This window comes from Mirounga angustirostris, unplaced genomic scaffold, assembly GCF_029215605.1.
Source record: "Mirounga angustirostris isolate CCGP_5_RB_7025 unplaced genomic scaffold, mMirAng1.0.hap1 SCAF_3, whole genome shotgun sequence".
NCBI lineage: Eukaryota > Metazoa > Chordata > Mammalia > Carnivora > Phocidae > Mirounga > Mirounga angustirostris.
The window spans coordinates 78,549,870-78,569,402 of NW_026991711.1; the positions used below are offsets into that span (position 1 = coordinate 78,549,870).

At 48.8% G+C, this 19,533-nt stretch overlaps 1 protein-coding gene across 3 annotated transcripts in view; it reads left to right on the forward strand.

The window, feature by feature from the left end:
- LATS2 (large tumor suppressor kinase 2) overlaps positions 1-19,533 on the forward strand; it is a 75,825-nt gene that overhangs the window by 44,425 nt on the left and 11,867 nt on the right. For 2 of the 3 annotated variants that reach the window (XM_045869165.3, XM_064586301.1), the window contains exon 3: positions 18,402-18,534. In XM_045869165.3, the coding sequence (XP_045725121.2) occupies positions 18,402-18,534 (133 nt within the window). Of the gene's footprint in view, positions 1-15,996; positions 16,251-18,401; positions 18,535-19,533 lie in introns of all 3 variants that reach the window. The other variant, XM_064586302.1, reaches the window with a different exon arrangement.

Below are 19,533 nucleotides of genomic sequence, written 5' to 3' on the forward strand. Positions count from 1 at the left end.
CTCAGGTCATGATCTCAGGGTTGTGAGATCGAGCCCCGCATTGGGCTCTGTGCTGGGCATGTGATCTGCTTGAGATTCTCTCTCCCTCTCCCCCCACCCCCACTGGTATGCTCGCTCGCTCTCTAAAAAAGAAAATGCAGTTCTCGGATTACTAATGACATCGGACTTCTTTTGACTGTTTGGGTTTGAACCACCGACGGCATGAACTCGCAATATGATTACTCATTCCGAGCCTCAGTCTCCTGATTTTCATAAAACGTGAATACTGGCATTTTGGAGTTCTTCTGAGGATTGGAGACCATGTGCACAGTTCCCGGCGCGTTTCTGTCTCAGTCTTGAGTCTTTCTCCCAGTGGTACCCATGAGGCTGCCCCACATTGAGGAGATACACCCCTCCCCGCCAAGAGCTGTGGCAGGAGCCCGTGCAGAGGCCCTGCTGGAGCTGAGAGCCCGGCAGGAGTCCCAGGAGAGCCCCCGCCCACCGTGGCCCGCCAAAGAGCTTATGGAGTCAGGCAGGTCTGTCGTGCTACCTGACCTCCCCTCACACCGTTACAGTCCATTCTCACACAGTAGCCTGAGCAATCCTTTTAAAGCAGAAGGCAGATCTTGGGCTCTTGTGTGGCTTCTGGTCTCACTCAGGGTGAAAGCCAGAGTCCTTATCATGGCCTATGCGCTGAGTTCCCACCCAGTGGTTTGTCGCCCGTTTTCATCCTGAAATGAATCTGCAGGATCGTGTCCAGCGTTTCAAAGCCAGGGAGTAGAGGAGGGATGCAAGAGTGCAGCACGCAGCTGGTGTTGAATCAGTTGGCTTGGTTAGGCGCGTGCGTACGGAGTTTTCGTGTAAAATGTACTGTTTCCTGCGGCCGTAGTCCAAGTAGCATCGCAGCCTGCGAGTCTCTGCCGTCCTGTCCTGCCTGCTCCATTCCAGCCACACTGAGCCTGCTCTTTCTTGAACGCGCTCTTACCTGCCTCAGGGCCTTTGTAGTCGCTGTTCCCACTTCCTGCAGAAACCTTCGGCTTCACTCCCGCCCTTCCTTCAGATCTTTGTTCACATATTCCCATAATAGAAAGGCCTTCAAACACCACCCTTTAGAAAATAGCAACCCCGTATCCCTGACACACACACTCCCTATCACCCTTATTTGACGTTTTTCCACGTAGCACTTGTAATTTGTGATTTCCCTCAGTATTGTTTATCTCTGTCTCCCCAGGGCCTAGAATGGTGCCTGGTACATGGTGGGCCCTCAGTAGATATATTTCTTGAATAAATGACTGAGTAGTGGGCTTTCAGTAAATGTGGCCACAGTCCAGTAGGAGCAGGCAGTATATAAAACAGTAAGTAAAACTCAGTGATACCAGTTCCATGGAAAGAAGACTGAGAAGTCAGTTCTCCTGGGTGGTTGTTGGAGGGTGAAGAGAGGGGCATCAGGGTGGGTGTCGTGGTAGAGATGAGGGCTTGAGCCGAGTCTGCAGAAGTGTGTAGGTATTTGTCAAGCAGGAGCTGGGAGTGGGCCTGACATTCCAGCGTTGGAAGCAGCATGAGCAAAGGTCCTAGGACATGATGCCATGTGATAGATTTCTGTGATGCGTTTCAGAGTGGCAAACCATTGCGAGCGCAGCCCACGTGCCGGGGTACAGCTTAGGGGAGGGGACAGAGGCCAAGGAGGGCGGTGGTGTGTGGGTGGGTCTTGAGGGAGGGGATTCCAGCCGGAGTCAGGAAGGCCAGGAGGAGAGAAGGGGCACCTGCATTCAGGCATTACCAGAGTGGGGTGTTCGTGTGTATGTAGGAGAGGGTGGTGGTGATGCATTTCTATAAAGACTTTATTTTCCGAATACAGAAACAATACAAACTTATTATAGCAGATTTGGAAAGTGTAGGGAGTGTGTGAAGAATATAAAATTCACCCCTGATCCTGCCGCACGGAGCTGACGTTGTGTTCGTGTCTCGGGTTGTTCCTTCACTGCATGGTTAGTTGTGTCTCCTCACTAATAGGATTGTTCTTCTCCAGTTACAAAGTTTTGTGAGACGATTAGCCTGGCAGGATTGAAGGCACTGAGAGTTGTTGGTGACAGTTACTGGCATGGAGAGCGCTGGAGCCATGTGTTCTTGATCCTTTTTGTAATTTTAGAGGAAGACACTTTTTTAAGTCTTCCCCCAAATGTAGAATTACATCGGTTTTGGCCCCCTTTTTCTACCACAACCAATTTGTCCCTCTCTCCCTCTCTCGCACACCCATCTGCGCCCACACCCGCTCCTCTGTGTCCTCCGGCCGTGGCTGCCCCGGACTGCTGTGCTGGGCCTGGCCTGCGCCTTGTCCCCTGAGTAGGAGAGAGCTTTGTGGCACCGTAGCCCGCAGCAACGGCTCTCCAGAGGCCTGGGTTCACTCCTTGGTGCTCTAAGAAATGTCATAGATGAATTCTTCCTTCCTGGGAAAAACTGGGGACTGAGAAACGTGTTTGTCATCTGAACTTGGCAAAAGCTATCCTTGCCCTATCGGGCACAACAAGAATTTAAATGGAGGGTACCTGGGTGGCTCAGTCGGTTGAGCATCTGCCTTTGGCTCAGGTCATGATCCCGGGGTCCTGGCATCGAGTCCCGCATCAGGCTCCCTGCTTCTCTCTCTGCCTACCACTTCCCCTGCTTGTGCTCTCTAGTTCTCTGTCAAATAAATGAATACAATCTTTAAAACAAAGAAGAATTTAAATGTAGCATTCTATTTAATATTAAAAATATTAAAATGTTGGGGCACCTGGGCGGTTCAGTCTGCTAAGTGTCCACCTTGGGCTTGGGTCATGATCTCAGGGTCCTGGGATTGAGTGCCACATTGGGCTCCCTGCTCAGCCGGGAGTCTGCTTCTCCTTCTCCCTCTGCCCGTCCTCCCCCCTACACACTGTGCAGGTGCGCTCTCTCTCTCTCTCTCTCTCTCAAATAAATAAATAAATAAAATCTTTAAAAAATATTTTAAAATGTTGTACACAGATTTTTTTAAAAATTGAGGTATGATTGACATATAATATTAATTTAGGGTATATAACATAATGATTCGATATTGCAAAATGATTGTCACATTAAATCTAGTTAATATCTGGGGCGCCTGGGTGACTCAGATGGTTAGGCGTCTGCCTTCGGCTCAGGTCATGATCTCCAGGTCCTGGGATCAAGCCCCACATCAGGCTCCCGGCTGGCTCTGTGGGGACCCTGCTTCTCCCTCTCCCTTTGCCTCTCCCCCTGCTTGTGTGCTCTCTCTGTCTCTCAAATGAATGGGTAAAATCTTTATAAAAAAAATAATAAATCTAGTTAACATCTATCACCATACATAGTTACAAAATTTTTTTCTTGTTGAGAACTTTTAGGATCTACCCTCTAGCAGCTTTCAAATACGCAATACAGTATTATTAACTGCAGTCACCATGCTATGCATTACATGCCCAGGACTTATTTATTTTATAACCGGAAGTTTGTACCTTTTGACCCCTTTACCCACTTTGCCCACTCCCTACCCTTCACCTCTGACAACTGCCAATCAGTTTTCTGTACTTATGAGCTTGCTTTTGGGGGTTTTATTTCGTTTTGTTTTTTTCTAAGCTTCTACATGTAAGTGAGATTGCTTCCATGTCTTGGCTACTGTAAATAATGCTGGACAAACATCTTTTTGAGTTAGTATTTTTATTTCCTTTGGATAAATACCCAGAAGTGGAATTGCTGGGTCATATGGTATTCTTATTTTTAATTTTTTGAGGAAGGTCCATACTGTTTTCCACAGTGGCTATATCAATTTACATTCCCACCAACAGTGCATGAGGGTTCCCTTTTCTCCACGTTCTTGCCAAACAGATCTATATTTTTTAACATAAAATTTATACCACTATTTGGCAATGCTTGTCCTGAGATTTCACTGTCAGCAACGTAGAATTAAGAAAAATTATAACTGGTAGTCACAGCCAAGTTTGAAACAAAATGAGTGGATTTTAAAGCACTAATGGAGGAGCTCCTGGCTGGCTCAGTCAGTAGAGCATGCAGTTCTTAATCTCAGGGTTGTGAGTTCAAGCCCCACATTGGTTGTGAAGTCTACTTAAAATAAAAATAAAAAATAAAAATAGGGCGCCTGGGTGGCTCAGTTGGTTAAGCGACTGCCTTCGGCTCAGGTCATGATCCTGGAGTCCCTGGATCGAGTCCCACGTCGGGCTCCCTGCTCAGCAGGGAGTCTGCTTCTCCCTCTGACCCTCCCCCCTTTCATGTGCTCTCTCTCATTCTCTCTCTCTCAAATAAATAAAATCTTAAAAAAATAAAAAATAAAATAAAATAAATAAAAATAAAGCATTGTTGGAAAATGAAAATTGTTACAGAGCTTCCAAGTCCTTGGAGATGTGAATTAAAAGTTAACTCTCCGATATGTATCTATTTCAAAGTTATACTGTAACTGTTTCTGAAAAATACATAAAAACTTAACTAGGGAGTTTCAGTTTTCACTACCATGTTTCATAACTAAGATATTTATATGTTTCAATAAATTATACTGTAATTAATATATTACATGATATCTTTCAAGAGTACTTGTAGAAGTAGCAGATTGCTGTCTTCTTTGATGAGCCTATAGCTTTCTAGATATTCCCATTTACTTGATAACATTAAAAAAAATAACCTCAGGGAAGAGGGCTCTGTGTACACTGCATCCAAACGCCCCCTCCCCTTGATGCATATGGGCTGACCATCCCCAACAAGGTGAGACAGAGGCAGCACAGAGGGCCCAGAAGACACAGTAAAACAAAAACAGTTACTCACTTAAAAAGCAAAGAAAACAAGCTTCAAGTTCTATGACAAAAGCATGGGCTCCTGAGGCAGGCCCACGTGCTGTGTTCAGGTAAGCGGGTCATAGACAAGGGTAGACCTTGACAGGCAGCATTTGTCTGGAAGTGAAGAGCAGCCAGTCTTCCCACGTATATTTGGTGGACTTAATTTCAAGAGCCAGCATTGGCTTGGAGCCCAGTCAGAGAAATCTGTTTGTCCAGAATCATGTTTAAGCTTTTCATGCTTCAGCTTTGAGGACTCTGGTTTATCTTTTGGCCAGCTTGATGCCCTGTCCTGGCACAGGCTAGTCTTTCATAAACTCAGTCCCATCACAGCACGTAAGCTTTGGTGCCAGACGGTTTTTCGTAGAGTTGAACCGGTCATCCACTTGCTCTTTTTTCAAGGATGGGGTGGGTGTTGGAGACCAGGGATGGGTACCGGTATCTTTGATAAAAACACGCACAGTAGGGCGCCTGGGTGGCTCAGTCGTTAAGCACCTGCCTTCGGCTCAGGTCATGATCCCAGGGTCCTGGGATCGAGCCCCGCATCAGGCTCCCTGCTTGGCGGGAAGCCTGCTTCTCCCTCTCCCACTCCCCCTGCTGGTGTTCCCTCTCTCTCTGTCAAATAAATAAAATCTTTAAAAAAAAAAAAAAAAGAGTGTGAATTAAAACTCAAAATTACCTCCTGTCATAATTCTTACCACTGGGTAATGCTCCTCTAGGCAGCTGAAGACAAATGGCAGGTGGCCTTTTGTCTTACCTTATCTTTAGTATTTATCTTACCTCTGTCCCTGTCAGACAACAGTGGAAGTTCAGAGTTGAGTTTGCAGATGAACTCCCAAGCTTTGGCAAGCCCTTCCTTCTGGACTCTTGTCCTGACCTCTGAACCTATCTTGAAAGGAAGAGAAAGCCACAGGAGAAAGCCTGAGGTTGGTGCCGTCCTGGCTAGCCTGAGCTCTCCCCAACAGAGGGAGCCAAGAAAGCTGGCTTTGGGTCTCTTAGCATCTATTCAATTACCCACTGTCAAGGTCAGGTTATGTTCTTTCTAAGTTCTCTCTGTATATGATCTTGTCCTCTTTACCAGAAAGTTTGTTGATCTATCTTCTACCTGCACTCAGCCCTGCCCTCCACCTGGCATCCTTCAGCTCATTCTTTAAAAAAGTGTGAGCTCTTAGTGATAGGTTTTCTTTTGTGCTGGGAAAACATGGACCTTGAGAAGTCAAACCCTCTGGCTGATGGTTACCAGAAGTTTCCCTAGAATTCTGTCTTCTATGGGGCCAGCATCATTGCTTCCTGTGGATTGCACCATTTCTGTGCTGTCTGCCAAAGGCTTCTTGCTTCCCTAAGCACTCAGAACACTGAAAGTGATGATCTGGATTTCCTTCATTGTTTCCTTCAGCAGTAGAGGTTGTTTTAGAGACTTGGTAAAAGTGAGGCACATGATAACTCCCCTGTGCTTTGGTGTGTATGCTTATTTTTTTTTTGCTGAATTGTACCAGCCAAATTTTAGAGTACCTGCTGTCCTTCTTAAAAACAGGGATGTCTTGTTGGGTGGGGGAGGTGCTCTGGAAGGGGCCAGAGCAGATTCTGCTGTGTGAAGCTCTTGCTCAATCTCTGTTGGGCTTTGGCTCTCACTCCTTGGATCAGGATGCTGCTGGATTGTTCCCTGGTGCTGCTGGAGCCAAAGGGCTTCCTGCCAGAGCACAGGGGTGCCTGCAGGTTGGAGGCTGGGACTGGGAAGCCCAGTGCAGTGCTGGTTTCCTAAGCCCAGACTGTGGGCTGTGTGCACACGCAAGTGCATGCCTATGCACACATATGGTTGGGACCCAGGAGTTCTCCCTTAAGGAAAAAAAAAAGAAAGATTCACCCATTCTTTCCTGAAGCACTTTAAAATGGTTTTGTATATTTATTTTTCTATTACTTTCATGACTGAAAAAAATAGTTTATTTTTCTCAAAAAGAGATTGGACCTAAGTTATTGTAACAAGTCATAGCCAAGAATTTGGTACTCCTTTAAGAGAACAAAAACATTTAGAGATATAATAATAATTTTGTAGCCAAATATTAACCCAACCAGATATTTATTTGAGGACCTACAGAGTTGTAAGACCACTTAAAAAGGTAGTACTTACTGCTGAATATGCAGCCAAATTATGATAACTAAATACAAAGTTTAAGATAAAATAAATAGGTGAACGTACTTTTTCAGATTATACACTGTTATAATTGTCAATTACCTGTTGTGTAACAATCCATCCCAGAACTTTTGGTGGCTGAAAAATAACAATAATTTTATTATTTATGAGGATCCTCTGGGTTGGCTGGACTCTCCTGGACAGTTCTTCTGCTCCATGTGGCGTTTGCTGGGGTTCCTTGTGGTTCATTCCACTGGGAGCTCAGCTGGGGGTTGAGCATCCAAGATGGCATCACCCACATGCCAGAACTGCAGCGGGGTGGGCTGGAGCTGCTGAGGCTGGCTGGGTCTCTCTCTAGCCACACAGAGAGCCAGAGAGTAAGGACGGAAGCAGCCAGGCCTCTTGAAGGCGAGGCAAGGCGCACAACTGGCATAGTTCCACTTGTGGTTCATACCACTGGAGCTGGTCCCAGGCCGACCGTGACTGAAGGGGAGGAGCAATAGCCTCCACCTTCCTCCAGGGGCCGCAGCCCGTGTGTACGGGGACGGAGGAGTTGTTGGTGCTCATTTTTAGACACAGGCACACACAAATAGAAAGAGAGGATCGGGGACCCCTGAAACCATATGTATGTATAAAAGCTAAGAGGGAATTTTGCTATATTAAGTTTCCATGGAGTGTGCATACCTCTCTTCACCTACCTCGACAGTAGCAAAAGTAAAAATCTTTAGCATTTTAGCAAATATCCCTCAATATCATGGTATTTTAGAGGGATTACCTTGTGAAATCTTTCTCTCTCATTGGACTCAACAGTAATCTGAAGAATTTTTGTCATCAGCCCACAATGATGTAGCTAGATAATACAGGTAGTTTTATTCTAATGGAATATGACATGTGCATCAATAAATACTCTTACTTTGTTACTGTCTTTAACAAAAAGAAATCATGGGTATTTCAACATAAAATTAAGTCAGACTCTTTTTCTCACGTTCTAATTAAGCCCTTGTTCACAGACAAAAAATTAATTTATACATAGCTAAGGTACTAAGACACATAACATTTTGTACATAAGCATTTTTGCATGTTGTTTACACTTTTGAAAGTTGCATATTTTGTTCACTGCTGCATATTCAGTATTTTTTTTTTAAGATTTTATTTATTTATTTGACAGAGATAGATATAGCGAGAGAGGGAACACAAGCAGGGGGAGTGGAAGAGGGAGAAGCAGGCTTCCCGCAGAGCAGGGAGCCCAATGTGGGGCTTGATCCCAGGACCCTGGGATCATGACCTGAGCCGAAGGCAGACGCTCAACAACTGAGCCACCCAGGCGCCCTGCATATTCAGTATTGAGAACAGTAGGAGGTGCTCAGTAAATATTTGGCAAGTAAAAGGATTGTGGCCATAGAAAGTATTTTTATGGCTGTATTAGTATGTTCTGGGTAATACATTAACTATAATTAACATAATCATTCTATCATTGGGTATTTAAGCTCCTTCCAGCTCCCATCCCACCCCCTTCTATTTAAAGAGCTGATTTATTATGTCTTATTCTGACACTTCTTGGTACAAATTGATTTTTAAAATATTTTTAAAATATTATTTTAAATTAGCCTGAAAGGGACACCTGGCTGGCTCAGTCAGTAGAGCATGAGACTCTTGATCTCTTGGGGCCATGAGTTCAAGCCCCACGTTGATGGTGGAGATTACTTAAAAAAAGAAAAATAGCCTGAGAATAAAATTCAAGAAGTAAAATTATTTAATCAGGGTACAAGCAAATTTTATAACTACTGATACTTAATAACAAACATTCATCTTAAAGGAGTATGATGGTTTATATTGCCACCAAAAATCTGGGACTGTTGAAGAATTTCACCAACCCATTTATCTTTATAGTGGTTTATTCCAGTGCTAAGAGTAGTTATAAAGTACTATTTTATTAGTGTTTCTTTGATTATTGGCAAGGTTGAAAATTTTTTATGTTTAATTTTAGGTCAGATTTATTCTTCATTCCCTTACCTACAGGTTACTTTAAGAATTTTTTTTTTTTTTTCTGGGGCGCCTGGGTGGCTCAGTCGTTAAGCGTCTGCCTTCGGCTCAGGTCATGATCCCAGGGTCCTGGGATCGAGCCCCGCGTCAGGCTCCCTGCTCCGCGAGAAGCCTGATTCTCCCTCTCCCACTCCCCCTGCTTGTGTTCCCTTTCTCACTATGTCTTTCTCTGTCACATAAATAAATATAATCTTAAAAAAAGAGAGAGAGAAATTTTTTTTTCCCTCAAAAGTGCTGAGCAGTGACTCTACCCAGAGCCTCTTGCTGTGTAAATAAGGCGTAGGTGCAGTGGCTTCGTCCCACAAACCTTAACCGCCACGAGGGGTTGAAGTTTCTATGAGCCTCTAATGTGCAGTAGTAATTAATTTTCTTTTCTTGTACACACATTTAAAAGTCAGAGCTGCTTCTGTTTGTCCAGCCATCGTTGGAGCACGCACATGAGGAAGCTCTTACAAGCCCACGTAGAGTGCTCTTCATTCTCTTTGGGAACTACGTGCAGCGCAAAGAACAGTAGGAGGCCGGGTCTGCCGGGCTGGCTGGTGATTCACATCCATTCCGCCCGAGGCCTGTGTTTCTGACTAAGGCTTGACAAACTGGCAGCCGGATGCACTGAAACACTGTGTTCCACTTGATTTCCCAAAGAACTCCTGGAAGCATTTGGTTGAGGGAACGCAGTGCAGAAGCAGCGCTGCGACAGTATGTGCACTTCGCGGCGAGGCCTCCTGCGCTCCGGGGAGCGGCCAGAGCCTCATGGGCACCCGGGCACCTTTCCTCTCAGGGCTGCCGCTCACTGTGGCCGCCCTTCACACATACCCCACTGCTCATTTCTCTCCTCCATGCTCAGGAAATCAAAGTGCTTCTGGATCAGATTCCTTTTTGAGGTGAAGAAGAGGACTACCACCCAGTTTCAAAGCTGGCTGTGCTGTCTTCCTTTTCCTTGACAGGCTGAGGAAGTGCCCGTTGATTTGGCAGGGAAAGGGGAGTATTTGAGTCCCAGGACAGCAGTGCTCAAGTGGCCAGGGGATCTTGCCCAGAGATGGGGTCTTCAGCAAGGGATGGCCAGAGACTCTTCTCCTCTATTCTCACTTGGAACTTAAATTGGTAGTGTGTGTACTGAGGATGGAGACACAGGCCCACATAGACCCAACAAGGCCTGAGTTCTACATTTCTAGTTTTTTAGCCAAAATTCATAATTGGAACATTAAAATGTTGGGATATGGCTTTGCTAACATTTGAAAAATGCTTCCTTACCAGGAAGGGGTTGGGGGAAGGACCTCCGTAGGAAATTCCTTCCTTCATACATAATAACTCTTCACTGAATTTCAATTACTCTCAGTCCTGCATCGATGCCCATAAAATAATCGAGCTGTACAGAGTGTGTGAACCCAGCTTTTGTCTTCCTGTGAGTTATGAGTCAGAAATCGTAGGCGCATGACTAGGTTTGCTACAGCTCTGCCCTGTAGGACCTGTGAGTGGTGGAGAAAATGCACCCATTTGAGGGTGACCAGGTCAGGAGAGTAAAGGCAGGTGGGGCACATCCCTGGCCAGACCACGGCCTTTTCCCCAGGCTGGGGCAGAGTTGGCAGCGAGAGCCCACGCACCTGGGGCCGAGGAACAGCACAACTGATTGCTGGTCCTCCTCATGCTGTTCGGTGGGCTTTCTGCCGTGTGTCGGCGGCAGGGCTGGCAGGGCAGGGCTTTGGGGGCCCTGCAGCAGCTGGAGAGCTGGTCGCTGGACAGGGCTGCTGGGTAGGAGGCTCACTGAGGGGCAGGATCTGGACTAGGCAGAGGGAATGTTAGGTGGAGTGGACCTGCAGTGGAGGCTTGGCTGGTCCCAGAGGACACTCTGGAATTGGGGTGTGGAGCAGCCCAAGATTCTGCCAGGGCAGCGGGAGGGCAGTTTGGCTACATGCCCCACACGTCACCCAGTTGGCCATTTTGTTAAACTGCCTCACTGCAGTCCCTTTCATATCAGATGAGATAGGGGGAAATCCCATTTTCCAGAATTTATTTTGGCTAGAACCAGTTTTAAGTTCTCAACAGTTTATTGATAAAATGTAAAAGAAGAAGTCTCTTGGGAGAGATACCTAAGGTGGAATGCTTTTGCCTTCAGAGCATCCAGAATCTTCTACCACTCTAGTCTAGGTAAAGCTGAGAAAAAAATGCTTTTAGATCGGATGTGGGATGTGAAGGAAATCTCAAAGTCAAGATGCTTCCAAGGCTGGGAGAATGGCATGTTGTTTACTGAGTGGGAGGACTGGAAGACGGAGGTCGGGTTTGCACAGGGCGAGTCATTGCACTAGGTGGCACGGAGCAATCACCAAGGAAGTGAGTTTGAACCCTGGAGGCAGCCTGTACCAAATCTAGCATGCCTCGTATAGTGGTTCAACCCCAGCACGGAGGGCTGTCTGGAAGAGAAGGCTGGCTTGTAGACGTAGTATCTGAGTCCCCACTGGAGAAGCATAACTTTGGTATGAGATGCTAAGCAATCCTAACTGAAGCTTTCTGGAGGGCTTTAGGAGAATGAGTTGTGTGTAATATTTTCTTGGTGCATGTTGATAGGTGGCATAAAGTTATCAAAGTCTTGTTAACCTGCTGTATTGCTTGGTTTTAGACTGCTAATAATTAGTAAACGGTAAACAATAGAAGAGACACATGGTAGGACAGCTTTAAGATTTTGTCAACTTCTTTTTTTTTTTTTTTAAGATTTTATTTATTTATTTGACAGAGAGAGACAGCGAGAGAGGGAACACAAGCAGGGGGAGTGGGAGAGGGAGAAGCAGGCTCCTGGCTGAGCAGGGAGCCCGATGAGGGACTCGATCCCAGGACCCTGGGATCATGACCTGAGCCGAAGGCAGACGCTTAACCGACTGAGCCACCCAGGCGCCCGATTTTGTCAACTTCTATAGAGGAGGCTCTCCCAGGTATGCAAATTAGGTACTAGAGTAAAACTCAGGGGAAATAGTTTGATTTTTGTGGTCAGCGTTTGTGCTTTACGTTCCCTTCAGCCTGTGGTTGGGTACAGCCCTGTTTGTGCTTTATCTCCATCTTCCCACCCAGCGGGAGGCAGCCTGCCCAGAGCACCTCCTGGCCGCCTCCCCGCCTTGCTTGCTGGGCAGGCAGCCCTCTCCTCCTTTGTGGATCTCCCAGCAGAGTCCCATTCAGTCACTCCGCCACTCACCCAGCTCTTTCTAGTGTCAGACACTGGAACGGATACCTGACTGTCCTTCCCCTTCAGCTGGGACCACGTGCTTGCTTTAGGGCACGGCCGTCCTAGCACCCACGGAAGGGAGTAATATTTATGGGGCAGCCCTGGGTGAACTGGAGGAGCTCAGAGGTGTCTGTTGAGACTTGGTAAAAGGAACCCATGACAGTTCTCTTTCTAATTATGGTAAGAAAAATAAAGCAAAAAGTATTAGAAAGATTAAATATTGAATCTGTATCAAATCTACAAATATAATCTACGTTTGTCACCGGAGACACTTAAAATACCTCTGTGAACTGTGAGAGCAGACCCTTACATGGTGCTGTTTTGAAATATGTCATTATCTCTTTTCGTCTGTGGAGCGGCCCTCTTAGCCTTATTTCACAGGGAGGGAAACAAATGCTCAAAGTAGGTAAATAATTGGCCGAAGGGTACACAGCTACGTGACGGGGCAGGTGTGAAGCCAGGCCGCCTGGCTCCATGCTCCACGTCGAGGCTCTGTGCTGCTCTGCCATACTGCTGCCTGTTCTGGAGCAGGTTTTATGCTTGGATTGGCCATGCCCACTTCTAGATCAGGACTTTTAAATGATGGTGCGTGCTTGAGAAAGGAAGATGAGTGACCCAGCTCCTCAGCTTGGCTGTAGGGCCCGATGCCGGGCTTTAGCTTCATCCCCTTCCATCTCCTGGCGCTGGCCTCTTGCCATCCCCCTGACTGCACTTGTCTTTTTGCCTGTGCACAGGCTTTTCGCTCAGCCAGAGGGCACCAGCCCCCTTCCCATCCTCCATGTCCTGACGTGGCTGTGGGCACCCTTGCCGCACTCTGCTCGTGCCTGGCGTGTGGTGTGCGGCCCGTTGCGGTCACTAGCGAGCGCAGGGATGTGGCTTCTGTCTGTCATCCCCCTGGCAGCTTGTCCGGGAGAGGTGCCGCCCAATTGCCCGTGAGCTTTTGCTCCTTGCTGCTGACTGGGAGGCTATGGGATGAACCCTGAAGTGTTTCCAGGGCCTTTGGTAGGATCTCTTTTCCAGGTAATAGTCCATTTGGTTTCTGTCACCCTCCGGCCTTCCCTAGTAGGAGGGAAATTAAGTACCTTGGAGCTGAGCCAGCTGCGCCACATGGTGTACTGTGTGGGGTCTGTGGAGAGCCTAGCAGACAGGAGTCTGGGCTCCTCTGGGCCCCAGGTGGCGGGACAAGTCCCTACAAGTTGGGGAGAGTGTGGGAAATGAAGCTTCAGTGACTTTCTGGGACTGGCTTAAGGTCATCATTTGTCAGTTCCCATGTTCGGTTTCATTAGAAATATAGATAATTTATGGTAGTTTCCGTTTTTACTTTTATTTTCGTCAGAACCAAGTAGTTTCCATTGAAATTTTACAGTGAAGATTGGATTCACGATTAGCTTTCGATCATATCAGCTCCTGCTCATTTTTGCTTCCACGCTGTGAGCTGTGAGCCGCCACTGTTTTGCCGTGTCCACATCTCTGAGCCTCTCAGGTTCGAATTTCGGGTAGAAAGTCACCCTTCTGTCAAGTGCAAATCCCTGTGATAGGTACTTTTAGCTGTTGTTAGTTGCATCTTGGGGTGTGTTTTTTTTCTCCCAGTAATTTTCATTATGAATTTGATAAAGGGCTGATCAGTCATTAGTCCATTGGAAATTGGTAAGCAGTTTTGTGAAAAGGGGATTTGAGACGAGACAGACAGGGAGTGGGGTGGAAGGGGCCGTGGGACAAACAGACCCAGTTGGGGTCCAGGGGTGGTTGCTGAGGTCTGGCTGCCCTGACTGGTCTGGGCACTGGGGGCCCCTGTTCACTCAAGCGGCCGTTGCAGCTGCTCCTGGGTGGGGGCACCTCTGCCCGCCCAGGGCATGGTTCATCCCCTCATTGTTTCCCTTGAACTCCATGCAAGCCCTGTTGTGCAACAAAGGAGGGTGGGAGGGACAGGTGGCCCACCAGCCAAGGGGCTCTCAGAGCCCAGATTCCTCCCAGATCTGCCTTGGAGGGCAAGGCTTCCCACGGAGCATTTCCATGGAAGGTATTCACGGAAAAAAAGCTATGTGGGAAGAAGTGACATGTCAGTCAGGTCCTAGTAATGGTTGGAAGAGGATCCCTTTGTTTTCACAGCTCCTGTGAATGAGGTGGTCCTTGTGGGGGGGGAGGGGCCACGTCACTTTAACTTTGGCCTTATTAGGTCACCCCTTTTCTCCCTCAGTTTTTGCTTTGTTTTCCTTTTCTCTATTATAGGCCTTTTTAGTTTGATTCCAAAGATATTTATTACTGAAGGTACTAAGGAAATCAAAATTAACGAGACATTGCCCCTGTGCTCGTTGGGCGCCTAGACTAGTAGGGGAGACTTTAAATGTCCTGGGACAGATCAGTAATAGGAGTATAAGGTACAGAGGAGCATATGTGGGGGGGGGGCGGTGCAGGGGTGGCACAGGGACCGGTAAGAGGAAGAGACAGTCCAGAGGCAGACGGGACATGGGTGTGTGCTCCCGGAGAAAGGGGCATGGGGGGCTGGCGTGTACTAGCCCGTGCAGGATGCACATAAATATGCCAGTGTCTGAGCACATACCATCCAGGAAAAGTGCCTAAGCTCTAGGGCAGAATTTGGGCATTCTTGGGTACATTAGAAATACTGTGTGTAATGGCACCTTTGGCCCCACCATCACCTCTGACCAGTGTCAGGAGGGGCGTCTGACCTTCGGGGAGAGGCCCATGCCTTCTCCTACCGGGCAGCCAAGCCCAGCGCCTGGACACCTTGTGGGGATGCTGGAGGCAGCGGCTGCCGTCCTTCCTCTCTCTGCACCTCTCCCCAGGCAGGTTCCGAGCCAGTTCCCGTGGTGACACTCCAAGCTGCCGGCTTGGTGTCTGACAGCCGGAGTCATGTGGAGCTTCAGAGAGGTCGCACGAGCAACTGTGCGGGAAGCAGGTTGTGCTGTGGGATTGACGTCTGCTTGGGTCTGTTCGCAGTCTGCAGCAGATGGTGAGGCTGGATGAGAGGCAGGGTGCTTATTCCCGGTGGATTTAGAAATGATCCTGGATTTCCTTCAGCTGGAAAACCTAGCTACACATGTGTATGTAGTAGCATCTTCCAAGGGTTAATGTGTAGAAACTACTTTTTGCCAAATGAGGGTGAGGAACAGACAAGGGCAAGACTTGACTGATCTGGATTTTTTTTTTTTTTAAGAATTTATTTATTTGACAGAGAAAGAGACAGCCAGAGAGGGAACACAAGCAGGGGGAGTGGGAGAGGGAGAAGCAGGCTTCCCGCCGAGCAGGGAACCCGATGCGGGGCTTGATCCCAGGACCCCGGGATCATGACCTGAGCCGAAGGCAGACGCTTAACCATCTGAGCCACCCATGCATCCCAAGGCCTGGATTATTTGACGGTTTTTAATAAACAAGTTGCCTCGTTAGCATTGGTTAGGTTTTTTTGTTTTTGTTTTTGTTTTTAAGATTTTATTTATTTATTTGAGACAGAGAATGAGATAGAGCATGAGAGGGTCAGAGGGAGAAGCAGACTCCCTGCCGAGCAGGGAGCCGGATGCGGGACTCGATCCCGGGACTCCAGGATCATGACCTGAGCCGAAGGCAGTCGCTTAACCAACTGAGCCACCCAGGCACCCGCATTGGTTAGGTTTTATGATTTGAAGCATCGCTGTGAACACAGTCATTATTTGTGGTCTCCTGTTGATTTTTCTTGGTTAAGTTCCTAGATTCAAAGCACAGTAAACGTATAAATCTTGAAGTCGTGGGGGCCAGTAAACAGGGAGTTTGAGAATGTATTTGTTTTGACTTGGTCCGCGAGTCAGCACTTTGCTGCTGTTCGGCAGGTGCTGAAGGAGTGAGCATGCCTGGCAGTCCCCCCTGGAGGAGACAGGAGCTGGTGGTCACGTTTCAGACAGAGCAGACTGCTGTGGTTAGGGTCAGCTCCCACGGGCACATATTTTGCTCCAGGGTGATCCTGATAAGATGCGGCCTTATACCGTGTTTTTCTCTGAGCTGTTGAGAGTTCTCTGCAGACATGACCTCATCGCATAACATAGCCGTGAAGTAGGGAGCTTGAAGGATTACCTCCCGTCTGCAGGTGAGGCATCGCCGTGTTCACTTCTGCACCTCTCTCTCAGTGGCCCCACCGGATTTGACGCACTTGCCCTTTCTGTCAGTCCAAGCTCTGCTTTCAAAACACAGCTCTGTTCTTACCGCCATTCTCTGTCTGCCTGCTAAGCTGCCTCTTCGTGCTCTCCCCCCCGCCCCGCCCCCACGCAGCCTCCTGCACCCAGCACGTCCCCACCCCCCCATCTTGGGCCATTGGTCCCTACCCCCTGCCCTCCCTGCACCGTCTTGCCGTGTCTCCTGGCATCACCAAGAATATAGGCACAGGTTGCAGCCAGGGTGCTTTGTCCTGCCATAAGGCGGGGATACGGCCAGGAATGGAAAACTGGATTTTAGTATTATATAATCAGAGGGATATTAAGCACTGAAGTTGTTCCAGTTGCTACATTAGGTGGGTGATACAGCCACGAGTGACGTGGAGTTCAGGCCCCACCAGGTTCTCCCAGGCCCAGAGGAGGAGACAGACCTATGGACGGACAGATCCGTCTCATGAAGGTCATGGGTGTGTGATGCCCTGTCACGGGGCTGGTGGCAGCACAGTGGTCAGTTCTGAGTTAGCCCGGAAGAGCGCTTGGTTGGGGAAGCCAGGGAGCTCGGTCCTCCTCAGTGTCTGGGACTATACGGATTTTCCAGAGTGGCCCCTTGGATAGCACAGCCACCGTCTTTCTGCCCAGAACAGCCCCAAACTTCCTTCTCGTCGTCCTGGGGTCTTCCTGCACCCTCACCCCTGTTCTCTCCTTTCTGAGCCACAGGATTTCCTTTGCCATGCTTTCCTACCCCTTATGCCCTCGGTCCCCCTCTCAGCTCCCGCCACCACCCCTTCTGCATTTTGTCACTTCCTCCCCGCTTGCCTGCCCCTCGCCCCCTCACAGTGCTCAGTGTCCCCTTCCACAGAGTCCCCATTTGCTGCCTCTGCCTGTTCTGTCTTTGTCTCCAGGAGGCCGGCCTCTGCCATCCTTCCCGTTTGCCCACAGCTCTGCTGAGCCAACCAACAGGCACCTTGGCCCTTCCAGTTTCCCGTCCGCTCTGGCCTGTTTGATCTCCCCAGCCTGAGACTGCCTCCAGCTCTGCTTACCGTCTCTCTGCCCCAAACTGGTCTTTTCACTGCCCCATGTGCCCTGTTGGAAAGCCTCCAGAACCGGGCAGTGTCTGGCCCCAGCCTGTGGCTCCGTCTCTGCTGTCTCTCGTACCCCTGCTGGCTGCCTGCCACTCCGCCCGTTCTCTGCACCCCTGGCCTCTGGTCCAACTGTTCCCCCTGCCAAGAAGGCCTTTTCTCTCCTGGGCTCTCCATCTACCCAAATTCTGTCCGTCCTTGGGCAGCCAGCCGTGCCTCCATCTCTTCCACCAACGGTGCCTGGTGCCCCCTCCCTCAGCAGGGGGAATCCGTCTCCTCTGACCCTCATCCCTCATCGCTGACCCTTGTCCACTGTGTCTCCCGTGGTAGTCCCCAGCTTCTGTCTCCTGTTCATCCCAGAGGCCATTTTAGGGTGCTTGTCCTGTGTTGGGCACTGCTCCAGGGGCTCCTTTGGGACCTGGCTTCTCTTTCTCCCACTAGATCAGGAGCCCAAGTGCAAGTTCCCAGCTACCATAGCCAGCACAGGGCATTCAGCAAGCTCTTTACAAATGACTCTGGCAACCCTTCCCTCCTCCGGTGGGGGGCCGGGGTGGGCAGGCCACACCTTCTCCTTCTCCCAATTAGCCTAGGGGTCAGCTGGGGTTAAAGCTAGGGTCTCTGACTTCAACCATTCTTCACATTAAGCTGTTCTAGTTTTAGGTTTACCCACAAAGCAGAATCTATCAGTAAAATCACAGAAGTCTTCTACAGAGAAGCACAACTTAAGATTCTTTCAGGTCCACCATCAGAATTCCAGTGTGTTTGTGACATACCCTAAATAGCCGATAGTCTAGTGTGTGTGAGGCTTTTGTCGTGAGGCACCTGAGGACATGGGGCCAGCTCTGCTCAATCTGGGACTCGTCTGCAGCACTTGTTGCAGGACCCCAGCAGGCACAGAGGGGCGGATGTCACATGGTTCTGACCAGGGCGGGAACGCAAGTGTGGCTTTGTTTTAGGATGACAGGCAATGATACCGCCCACTGAAGCATCCGTGTGCTTTCCTCCCAGGAGATGGCAGGCAGGGCTCTGAAGCAGACTGGCAGCCGGAGTATCGAAGCCGCTCTGGAGTACATCAGCAAGATGGGCTACCTGGACCCGAGGAACGAACAGATTGTGCGCGTCATTAAGCAGACCTCGCCAGGTGAGCTCAGACGTGCAGCACTGTGGGTGGTCGACAAACACAACTCCGTTTGCAGCAAGGGAGGTCCAGTGTGGCCCCAGTCAGCACGTTACCTCTTGGCCGTTTGCCTCACTGCTCTTACCGGTGAGCTGGGCCTGCCCTGCTCTGCATTTGGGCCCTGTGAGGGGAGGCGGCAGGTGGCAGATCACGGGACTTACCTGGGTCCTGAAATAACCTGTGGTACTTTCCAGGGGGTGGCAGTTATATACATGTTTTGCTCTATGAAGATTGAAAAATTCACTGGATATTAAAGTTAGGCAACCCAGCAGAGTGAGATCTAAAATGTTCTTTTTACTCTCTTGGGCCTGTGAGGGAGTCTTTGAAAAGGGAGGTTTATTTCATTGACTTTTTTTTTTTTAAAGATTTTATTTATTTATTTGACAGAGAGATAGGGAAAGCAGGAACACAAGCAGGGGGAGTGGGAGAGGGAGAAGCAGGCCTCCCGAGGAGCAGGGAGCCCGACATGGGACTTGATCCCAGGACCCTGGGATCCTGACCTGAGCCGAAGGCAGATGCTTAACGACTGAGCCACCCAGGCGCCCCTTTCATTGACTTCAAAACGCACATTTTCTCACACTGTTGCTGCAGAGCAGGCTGACAGGCACCTCTCTGGGCTGGAGGCCGTGGCAGTGGCGCTAGGACAGCCCCTCAGTGTCCCCTGGGAAGGGCCAGAGGCACCAGCACCCATGCTCTGCCTCGCTGGCTATTGAATGTTTCTCTCTGAGGATGGAGCAGATGGGACAGTGTTTGCTACCTGAGGTCCCTGGGCATGATAAGAGACTTCGGGTATTTTAGCAAAGAGAGCTTTCCTTATTTTGTGAAAGATCTTTGTAAAACCCTCTTCACCTGTTGAGTGAGAAGGTGTATCTTTGTTGTTAAGAGGACACAGGCTCTTGTTTTCTTGTTGATGGAAGATCCTTAAATGACTGCCTGCTGGCTCTCCATGTCCAGATGCGTAGA